At 41.7% G+C, this 11524-nt stretch overlaps 1 protein-coding gene across 1 annotated transcript; it reads right to left on the reverse strand.

Moving 5' to 3' along the window:
- Nucleotides 1-282: 282 nt before the first annotated feature.
- Nucleotides 283-9871, reverse strand: LOC109892139 (hexokinase-2). The gene is made up of 11 exons (XM_020484570.2): nucleotides 9752-9871; nucleotides 9378-9485; nucleotides 7164-7326; nucleotides 6720-6868; nucleotides 3649-3768; nucleotides 3269-3364; nucleotides 2924-3023; nucleotides 2126-2309; nucleotides 1815-1970; nucleotides 1280-1513; nucleotides 283-804 (listed from the first exon to the last, which is right to left on the reverse strand). The coding sequence occupies exons 2-11, from the start codon at nucleotides 9483-9485 to the stop codon at nucleotides 618-620; spliced, it is 1497 nt and encodes a 498-aa protein (XP_020340159.1). The 5' UTR covers nucleotides 9752-9871; the 3' UTR covers nucleotides 283-617.
- Between the last annotated feature and the right edge of the window lie 1653 nt (nucleotides 9872-11524).

The raw sequence follows: 11524 nt of genomic DNA on the forward strand, positions 1-11524 counted from the left end.
ACGTCTCTGAATGTCCTTGAGTGGCCCAGCCAGAACCCGGACTTGAGCCCGATCGAACATCTCTAAAGAGACCTGAAAATAGCTATGCAGTGACGCTCCCCATCCAACCTGACAGAGCTTGAGATGATCTGCAGCGAAGAATGGAAGAAACTCTCCAAATAGAGCTGTGCTAAGCTTGTAGCTTCAGACCCAAGAAGACTCCTGGCTGTAATTGCTGCCAAGGTTGCTTCAACAAAGTACTGAGTTAAGAGTCTGAGTACTTATGTAAAAGTGATATTTCTGTTTTTTTGTTTGAATACATTTGCAAACATTTTAAAAACCTGTTTTGACTTTGTACTTATGGGGTATTTAATCAATTTTAGAATGAGGCTGTAACACAACAAAATCTGGAAAAAGTTAAGGCGTTTGAATACTTTCCGACTGTACTATGTTTGCATAAAAATATGATAAATCTAACTCAAATAATATTTTCACAAATAAGCTAAAGACTAAAAGTAGACTATTTCCTACTTTGTTCCCTGGTCTCCCCTACCTTACAATCTTTGTCTATGACAAAAGCATTTGAGGGGGACATTTTCATGGTACTGCATTTCAAGTTGTCTGGTCGAATACATGGCTTAATTTTCTTCATCCTCTTCCTCCTCTCCATCGATGTCCTCTAGTATCCGGGACTGCATGGCCAGCCTCTGTGCCACTGCCGTTACCATGGCAGCTCCCTTCCCGCTGCCGTCGTCGGAGACGAGGAAAGTGATATCACACTTGGGGGCCAGGATGCGTACGGTCTCCTGGAGCTTCTCACTGAAGCTGGAGGGGAAAAGCGTTTGGGGGGCGGGGCAGGGACCGTGTTGAGAGAGACAGGGGGGATAGTTAAATCAATGTATGGTTACCTGGACACCTGACACTGACATAGGTCCTGAGAGTTCAATCTCACCTGACACTAAATACAATCTCACTTGACACGAAATAGCTTATTCCATTAAATACTTCCATCACGTGAAATTCCTGCATTTAGACAGAGTGAGTGGAAAGGTAGGGTTAAGGTTGAGAGAGGAATATAATTCACTTTGGGAAGGGAGGATAGTGGTAAGACTGAGATATTGAGATTCAGCCACTTGTGAATACACTAAGGAAAGTAAGGCAGGAAATCCACAGTTATGGCAGCACAAGAGGATATCCTCCATTCAATCAAGTGACAAATAAAAGCAGGATTTAGTTGTATCTTTTCACTGAAATAACCCTGTGAAAAACGTCATATAATTTCTATTTGAGGTGAACATACTTGGGGTGTTTCTTGTATACTGTGCCGTCCACCCCCACTGTGGTGCTTAGATGGTCCAGTCCACGGTTGACACGGATACGGTTGGCAATGGTTGCCAAGGCAGTGGCACACAACTGGGCCGAGCGTGTGGAGAGAGAGTCACACACCAGACGCACAATCTGACAGTCCACAGGCCCGGCAGGCAGGTCTAGCTTTGACAGAATCTCCTGGGCCTTCTGCAGTCCTGTGTTCTCCCTGAGACAAGCAACACTCATCAGTTGAGTCATCCATCAATATACTTTGGTATGAATGCAAGCTGATATAAGTGACATACATGGATTTCAAATAGATAGGTTGTTAAGGATTAAACTGACTGAGAAGGCCTATTGATGGTAAATGGTATAATATAGTTGTAAAGACACCTCATTTTTCTCATTGCTACACAATGGAAGCTTCTGTATTATGTAGCACATTCATATTTAAAAATAACTGCTATATTTAGGATCTGTGTAAGTAGATATATGACACATAAGAGCATGGCGTGTCTGTCACTCACTCCTCTATCTCGGAGATGAATCTGGTCTCAAAGCTGTCCTGTGTGAGCAAGGCCACTGATAGATCTCCTCCAAACAGTAGCTTGTCCCGAGCCAGCTTCACCAACACCAGCCTGGCTATCTCTCCCAGGTACATCCCACTGATCATCTTCTCAAAGCTGGATACAGAGACAGACACACAAGCATACAGCAGAGAGTCGATAAATGGGCCAGGATGTAGTCAAGAGAGCCAAGCATAGAAGTTACAGTCATAGCTGTATTTTATGTACTTTAGCTATGTACTTTCAACTGCTCATGAATTAAAAACACATACACATGCACGCCTGGGTTGAGTGAGTCTCGATCCACCACCAGGTCAAACTCAGTCTGGATGTCCTTTAGGGATCCGTCGTCTCCAAATCCCCCCCACTCTGTGTTGATGCACATGCGGCCGTCTTCCCCCTCTACTCTCTTCACGTTTTTGATCTCCTCCATGTAACATGCATTCGTCCCCGTCCCTGGGGAGGCAAAGACAATGTTAGACAGAAACACATGCAAACACATAGGCACATGCACGCACACAAAACCATGTTGCCATCATCTCCACCAGAGGGAGCCATTGCAGTGTGAAAGTGCTAGAAACTACATGATGTGTTTCAAGATATATATATATATTTTTTTATTGAACCTTTATTTAACTAGGCAGGTCAGTTAAGAACAAATTCTTATTTACAATGACGGCCTACCCTGGGGAAACCCTAACCTGGATGACGCTGGGCCAATTGTGTGCCGCCCTATGGGTCTCCTAATCGTGGCCGGTTGTGATTCAGCCTGGAATCGGATCAGGGTCTGTAATGACGCCTCTAGCACTGATATGCAGTGCCTTAGACTGCTGTGCCACTTGGGAGCCCAAATATGACTCTCCATGGTTATCCTTGACATCCCTAAACTACTTGCATGTGTTCTTTTAATAACATGATACTATTACTGTTCTATATGGTTACTACAGTCCCCCTCTCCTTCACTTGCTAGGCTAAATGGGACACATCTCATATTATGCTTTTATTTGTGTTATTTTCTCTAATTCAATGGTTGTAGTAGTGTGGCTGCAGTAACGTTAGGCGCTACCTACCAATGATCATGCCAATTTCACAGCTCTGGTCCCTGTATCCACAGCTCATCATGGTCCCCACCGTGTCGTTCACCATGGCAACGGAACCAATGTCATAATCCTAAAGGAGTAAGAGAGAGAGAGAGAGAGAGGGGAAGAGAAGTTTGAGGGTACCACTTCAAGCAAAAGTTACAAGTACCTATGTGTAAAATACACAATTTTGTGCCAATATTAACTATATAATACCGTAGTAATAAAATTAAACGTTTTTCATTTAGTAAAACATTTTTTTGTGGAGAAGTGGCGATAGTTGTATCTTGCAATAATGATGATAGTTGTATGGTTCAAAGAGGCCTATAGACTCACCCCTCTCCTGTGGATGGCTTCTCTCAGTAACCTCACAACGTCCTCTCCTACCACTCCGGAACAGTTAAAGCCTTTGGTCCAGTGGATCAGGAGGCTCTGGAAGTTCAGGTCCCATTAGCTACAGTATTCTCACACAGTGTGTTACACAATTAAAATGGGAATTGACCACCACAACATAACTATCCTTGAATGACATTCTTGATGCTACTCGACTGTCTTTCCACTGGGGACCGGACGAAACATGTCCTACTCATATCAGTCCTGACTGAATGAGATGCCTCCCCCTAGTTTAGGTTTTAATTGCTGTATTGAAGCGTGCAGATGTCTCCTTTTTGTATGGATAATTGTTGTATGTGTGTCTCTGGGGCAGTGTGACTGACCTTGTCGATATCTTTCTGCTCGCAGGGGAAGGAGAAGGTGAAGCCTAGGGGCAGAGTCTGATCCTTCAGGTCCAGAGACTCCAGGAACTCAGCCAGGCATGCAGCGATGTGGTCAAACAACTGGAGATAGAAAGAGAGAAATCCCAAATTAGTCAAAATCTCACAGTGGCATTAGTGTTATTTAATAGCGTAATATTGATGGCAAATATCTTGGGTGCTTGGTAAAGGATACTGATTCATCCTGTCAAAAAGTGATGTTCGCTTTTAATTAATTAAGCAAGGTTGGCGTCTTGTCAGACGTAAGGTTTTCTCTAGAAACTGAGCATAGCTTTCATCCGTCAAAACCTGAGGAGACCTGGCAAAGTCACAACCCTTATGAGTCACTCATATGTATTCCCTTGAATATGATTTATTTATTTTATTTATTTTATTTTATTATATTATTTATCATGTATCTTCAGGATACCCAGCCCAGATTGGTTTATAAGACTCTGTATTTGCTGTAGCCAAATACATGATAATGTTAATATATATATATATACAGTTTGTACACACGTAAATACATACCAGTCAAACGTTTGGACACACCTACTCATTTAAGTTTTTTTTTTTTTTTGTGCTATTTTCTACATTGTAGAATAATAGCGAAGACATCAAAACTATTAAATAACACATATGGAATCATGTAGTGACCAAAAAACTTTTGGAATTCTCTCAACCAGCTTCATTAGGTAGTCACCTGGAATGCATTTCAATTATCAGGTGTGCCTTGTTAAAAGTTAATTTGTGGAATTTCTTTCCTTCTTTTTTAATAAAAAAAAATAATAATTAAAATGTTGCCCCCTTTTTCATGGTATCCAATTGTTAGCTATCTATCTTGTCTCATCGCTACAACTCCCGTACGGGCTCGGGAGAGACGAAGGTTGAAAGTCATGCGTCCTCCGATACACAACCCAACCAAGCCGCACTGCGTCTTAACACAGCGCGCATCCAACCCGGAAGCCAGCCGCACCAATGTGTCGGAGGAAACACCTTGCACCTGGCAACCTTGGTTAGCGTGCACTGCACCCGGCCCGCCACAGGAGTCACTGGTGCGTGATGAGACAAGGATATCCCTATTGGCCAAACCCTCCCTAACCCGGATGACGCTATGCCAATTGTGCATCACCCCATGGACCTCCCGGTCGCGGCCGGTTATGACAGAGCCTGGGCGCGAACCCAGAGTCTCTGGTGGCACAGCTAACGCTGCAGTACAGCACCCTTCACCATTGCACTACTCGGGAGGCCCATTTCTTTCCTTCTTAATGCATTTCAGTCAATCAGTTGTGTTGTGACAAGGTAGAGGTGGTATGCAGAAGATAGCCCTATTTGGTTAAAGACCAGGTCCATATTATGGTAAGATCAGCTCAAATAAGCAAAGAGAAACGACAGTCCATCATACTTTAAGACATTAAGGTCAGTCAATGCAGAACATTTCAAGAACTTTGAAAGTGCCTTCAAGTGTTGTCGCAAAAATCATCAAGCGTTATGATGAAATTGGCTCTCATGAGGACCGCCATAGGAAAGGAAGACCCAGAGTTAGCTCTGCTGCAGAGGATAAGTTCATTAGAGTTACCGGCCTCAGAAATTGCAGCCCAAATAAATGCAGACACATCTCAACATCAACTGTTCAGAGGAGACTGCGTGAATCAGGATTTCATGGTCAAATTGCTGCAAAGAATCCACTACTAAAGGACACCAATAATAAGAAGAGACTTGCTTCGGCCAAGAAACACAAGCAATGGACATTAGACTGATGGAAATCTGTCCTTTGGTCTGATGAGTACAAATGTGAGATTTTTGGTTGCAACCGCCATGTCTTTGTGAGACGCAGAGTAGCTAAAGGATGATCTCTGAATATGTGGTTCCCACCGTGAAGCATGGAGGAGGAGGTGTGATGGTGCCTTGCTGGTGACACTGTCTGGGATTTATTTAGAATTCAAGGCACACTTAACCAGCATGGCTACCACCGCATTCTGCAGTGATATGCCATCCCATCTGGTTTGCGCTTAGTGGGACAATCATTTGTTTTTCAACAGTGCAATGACCCAACACACCTCCAGGCTGTGTATGGGCTATTTGACCAAGAAGGAGAGTGATGGGGTGCTACATCAGATGACCTGGCCTCCACAATCACCCGACCTCAACCCAATTGAGATGGTTTGGGATGAGTTGGACTGCAGAATGAAGGACAAGCAGCCAACAAGTGCTCAGTATATGTGGGAACTCTTTCAAGACTGTTGGAAAAGCAACCCAGGTGATGTTGAGAGAATTCCAAGAGTGTGCAAAGCTGTCATCAAGGCAAAGAGTGGCTACTTTGAAGAATCTCAAATATAAAATATATTTTAATTTGTTTAACACTTTTTTGTTTACTACATGATTCCTTATGTGTTATTTCATAGTTTAGATGTCTCCACTATTATTCTACAATGCAGAAAATATTAAAAATAAAGAAAAACCCTTGAATGAGTAGGTGTGTCCAAACTCTTGACTGGTACTGTACATACGTACATAAACAGTACATTTGCATTCCTAGTGATATAAAAAACAATTGAAACGCAAAACAAAAACCTCTCAATTATACAACTTCTCTTAACACATCTTCCAAGATTTGGAAATAAAACCTGCAACCAGGAACCCTTATTAACTGAATAGCGTTCCAGTTCATCACTAATCCAGAATAATTCTGGTTTCTGTTATTGCATTTTATCAAATAAGGTTACTCTTTAAATCATCATAAAGTACAGTAAAATATAAAGTTTTTTATTCTCACATGAGTATGTTCATGTTAAATTCTCAGTTTAATTGGGATTTTGTGGCTGACAGACAGCCGGTTTCCCAGCTAATGTTCAATATTTGTAGTTGAAGTTAGATTTAATGAACCATTGAAAGTCTATGTTTACAAAGTAAGAAATTGTAACATCAGAGGGATTTACAGGCACTGTTCCCACCTGGGGTTCGAGAATAACCGCCCCATGGGAGGGGTGGGATGAGATCAGCTGTACAAACATGTAAATCCCAAACACACACACCTGTTCTCCCGTCCCCAGCATGATCTCCTGGGGGATGGCACAGATCTTACTGTCCATCTTCAGGAGCTTCTGCATCTCCTCCACCACACGGACATGCAGCACCCGGAAGTTAGTCCCGCCCAGGTCTAGAGCCAGGAAGTCCCCCTTCTCTGTGGGGACCAATCAATTCAAGGAAAATGTTTCTGTTGGCCAATTTGCTCAGCCTAAAATCAATTATCAATAATCCATCATATCTACAGTGCAAGAGGACATGAAGAAGTGTGTTGGGGTCTATAGATTCATTTCAGACTGGGCACCTCAGTCTGGGTGAGAGGCTGTCTGGTGAATGGTATGCCTACAGTTTAATGAATTAGGTTACTAAAGTACAGGTCTCAACAAAGGGCCATACCCTCACCGGTGCATACTATGGAGAGTCTTTAAGGAATACAGATTACAGTACTGTACCTCTCCCATCAGGTGTTGCCCTCACAAAGGTGGGCAGCATCTTGACGGGTGCCCGGCAGTGTGTGTGTTTGCCCAGCCCTCTGATCAGGTCCTTCCTCAGGCGAGATGACACGTCCTGCAGCTTCTCCAAAGAGAGACGGAAAGGCTGCAGACACTCTTCTACCTATGAGAGGGATTGATATCAGGAGTCAATTCAGAAAGTTTCAACTAAAATTGCTTTTCAATAACGGAAATAGGAATTCGATTTTTCAGTTTACTTTCTGAATTGACTAAATTGAAATGGAATTTACCCCAACCCAAATTGATATTTCAATTTCAGGGGAAGGATAGCATTGTCAATGTCATCTATGGGAAAGATACTCCCCATAACCAGCGACATTATGGTGTGTAAATCAAGACGACCAATATAGCCAGCACAAAGAAAGGCAGGTTTCCCCACAAGGTGGCAATGTCCATCAGCTGTCCACAACATAGCAATTCTCTGTCTGTAATATTACATCTCCAGTTGAAGAAATATATCATGTTAATGTTACTGGATGATTCGCAAGATGATTTAATCCTCCTTTTATGTTCCCTTCATGAAATGTTGTACTGTAATCTTAAATAAATGTTGTAAAGCAGATTATGATGACACAGATATATTGTCTGGAGAAACCAGGGTATGGCAGGTAGCCTAGCGGTTAGAGCATTGGGAGCTGACAAGGTGAACAAAAAATCTGTCGATGTGCCCGTGATCAAGGCCCTTAAACCCAATTTTCTCCAGGAATGCCGTGCTACTATGGCTGACCATGTAAAACAACACATTTCACTTTACCTATCCAGTGTATGTGACAATAAAACATAATTACTGGAAAAAAGTGCACTATATTTACAATACATGTACATATTAATTCATCCAGGTGGGCCATTTTATTTACCCATGTTAATTCAGGGCCCCCTAGCAAAAGAGATTTCATCTCAATGAGACTAACCAGGTAAAATACAAATTATAATTGTAATGTCATTGACAACTTTCAGCACTGACTAATGTCTGACTTTATCAGTCAACAGGGGTATAACCTGAACCAGAAAACGGGCAAAATAGGAAATGTTCCATTCCACAGGAAGAAAGCTGGTATTGTTTGGTCGAACGTAGTCTGTCATCAACACATTACAGACCTCTGAAGATATTAGACACAATTGCACCTCAACATGCTTCTCTTTTCCTCTTCCTTAAATGTTTGGGGCCTTCCTCTCTTTCTCTCCCCCCGCCCCTCTCTCTCACTCAGGCTCAGTTTAAGGCTGTTGTGAAATATGCCCTGGCAGGGGACAGCAAGGCTGAGGTAGAGATCATGAAGGTAGATCAGTGTCTCCTGTCTCTGCATGATAACAGCAGCCTCAGTTCCTCCATGACTATGACAATGTGGTTCATTTTGATTATTTGATGGGTTTAGACTTGATAGCACTATAATTGCAACCACTATAAGTGGTTGCAATTCACAAACACCTACTGTACAGTGGAATCATAACATCAAGAAAGATGCCATTGACTGGATAAAACACATAAACAAAGCCAGGAGAGAGACGCCAAACCAGAACAGACACACACGTCACACGTCACATAAATGATCCTCTTGTACTTAACCAGTGTCCCACACACCTTTTCAAAATGTGGACAAAAGCGATGAGGCATTATTATGGGTTACGCCGTGAGGGGACTAGCTATTAGAACCAGAGAGACAAAGAGGAATGTGATTATGTTCAAACTATGAGATATCAATACAAGTGCCTTGAGACATTAGACAGAGTACACTCAAATACGTCCCCTCTACTGTGTATAAGACCTGGGTTCAAATACTGTTTAGGGTATTTCAATTACTTAGAAAAACATTTGAAAGTAAGCATTTTAGATATTTGTATTTGAAAAAACACATAGTTTAATATTGGAAAGTATCTGGAAATACAAATGGAAAGTATTTGAAAATACTCAAATGCACTGACTCAAATACACTCCCAGGTATTTGAAAATACCTTCATTTATAAGAAACTAATATATTCCAATAGAAGTAGTTGATTTGGGCCACATTATTAGAAAATACTCAAATACACAGAAAATGAGTATTTAAATAACAAATAATCAAATACATATATCTGAACCCAGGTCTAGTATAAGAGGAGAAAGGTCAGAGGTTATGTGTGTCTCTATGGGACGTCCCGTGGAGGCAGCAGGTGTACCTCACTGAGGGTGTCTGGGGGGATGGTGTCCAGGTTTGCGACCCGGCTCAGTCTGGCCCCCTTGGGGACAGGGTCGTCGCTCTCGGCATTGGTATCTGTGGAACTCATCTGGACACACACATAGGGGACATGTTAGTAATCCTTAGCAGAGAAAACTATTTTCAATGTGTCACTTTTGCAATTACAGTACAGTACCATATTGACTATTCAATTTCTGTCTCAAGACCCAATAATGTGCTCTGTGTGTCAAATCAGTAGTCTTCACTTCTGTAGCTTTCTAACTTCTGTAGCCTTTTTAACTATTTAGGAAATGTGACAGAAAATTTTACAAAATACCAATAATAACGACAATTAGTTTAAAGAATTAGACTAACCTTTGGTGGATTAAATCGACAAATTCGTGTCTTGACAGCAATGTTCAGACTTGCATCAACTTCCTGCAAAACAGTTGCACATGAGTTCGCCTTGGAACGGTGATGATACACCCACTTCTAGAACGGGTATGTAAATTACACAAAATGCCTTCACGTGATTACTATATATAATCTTGTAGGCTACAATTAGTCAATTCATTGAGGTGGGGATAGTTGCACTTTGTGATTTGCGCATTCATTACACACATTGTATTTCATTCAAAAGGATATTTTGGTAATGATTTCCATTAACTTCCTCATGTAGCCAAACTTATTCATAAATTAATCTTAGTGCATGTATTACACATACAGTATAAACACAAAAAATGACATAAAGGCTAGAGAGCATAATGAATACAATCCATAAAATTATGCAACTGGCATGTCTCTCTAGATAAGCCAGCATCATGTTGTGGGGGTTCTTTTCTGCAGGAGGGACAGGTGCACTTCACAAAATAGATGGCATCATGAGGCAAGACAATTATGTGAATATATAATATTCCAAATGGACATTGACCCCAAGCATACTTCCAAAGTTGTGGCAAAATGGCTTAAGGACAACAAAGTCAAGGTATTGGAGTGGCCATCACAAAGCCCTGACCTCAAGCCTATAGAAAATGTGTGGACAGAAAGGAAAAAGCGTGTGCAAGCAAGGAGGCCTACAAACCTGACTCAGTCACACCAGCTCTGTCAGAGGAATGGGCCAAAATTCACCCAACTTATTGTGGGAAGCTTGTGGAAGGCTACCCAAAACGTTTGACCCAAGTTAAACAATTTAAAGGCAATGCTACCAAATACAAATTGAATGTATGTAAACCTCTGACCCACTGGGAATGTGATGAAAGAAATAAAAGCTGAAATAAATCATTCTCTACTATTATTCTGACATTTCACATTCTTAAAATAAAGTGGTGATCCTAACTGACCTAAGACGGAGAATTTATACTAGGATTAAATGTCAGGAATTGTGAAAAACTGAGTTTAAATATATTTGGCTAACGTGTATGTAAACTTCCGACTTCAACTGTACATAAAGCATATATATTTGCTCCATATACAGTGCATTCGGAATGTATTCAGACCCCGTGACGTTTTCCATATTTTGTTACATTACAGCCTTGTTTTATTTATTCAGACCCTTTACTCAGTATTTTGTTGAAGCAAGTTTGGCAGCGATTACAGCCTTGAGTCTTGGCACACCTGTATTTGGGGAGTTTCTCCCATTCTCTGCAGATCCTCTCAAGCTCTGTCAGGTCCCTGCCACTGAAAAACATCGACACAGCATGATGCTGCCAACCCCGTGCTTCACGGTTAGGATGGTTTTCTTCGGATTGCAAACCTCCCCCTTTTCCTCCAAACATAATGATGGTCATTATGTCCAAACAGTTCCATTTTTGTTTCATCAGACCAGAGAACATTTCTCCAAAAATGATGATCTTTGTCCCCATGTGCAGTTGCAAACCCTAGTCTGGCATTTTTTTATGGCAATTTGAAGCAGTGGCTTCTTCCTTGCTGAGCGGTCTTTCAGGTTATGTCGATATAGGACTTGATTTACTGTGGATATAGATACTTTTGTACCTGTTTCCTCCAGCATCTTCCCAAGGTCCTTTGCTGTTGTTCTGGGATTGATTTGCACTTTTCGCACCAAAGTACGTTCATCTCTAGGAGACAGAATGCGTCTCCTTCCTGAGTGGTATGATTGCTGCGTGGTCCCATGGTGTTTATACTTGCGTA

The sequence above is a fragment of the Oncorhynchus kisutch genome, linkage group LG6 (assembly GCF_002021735.2).
Source record: "Oncorhynchus kisutch isolate 150728-3 linkage group LG6, Okis_V2, whole genome shotgun sequence".
Taxonomy (NCBI): Eukaryota; Metazoa; Chordata; class Actinopteri; order Salmoniformes; family Salmonidae; genus Oncorhynchus; species Oncorhynchus kisutch.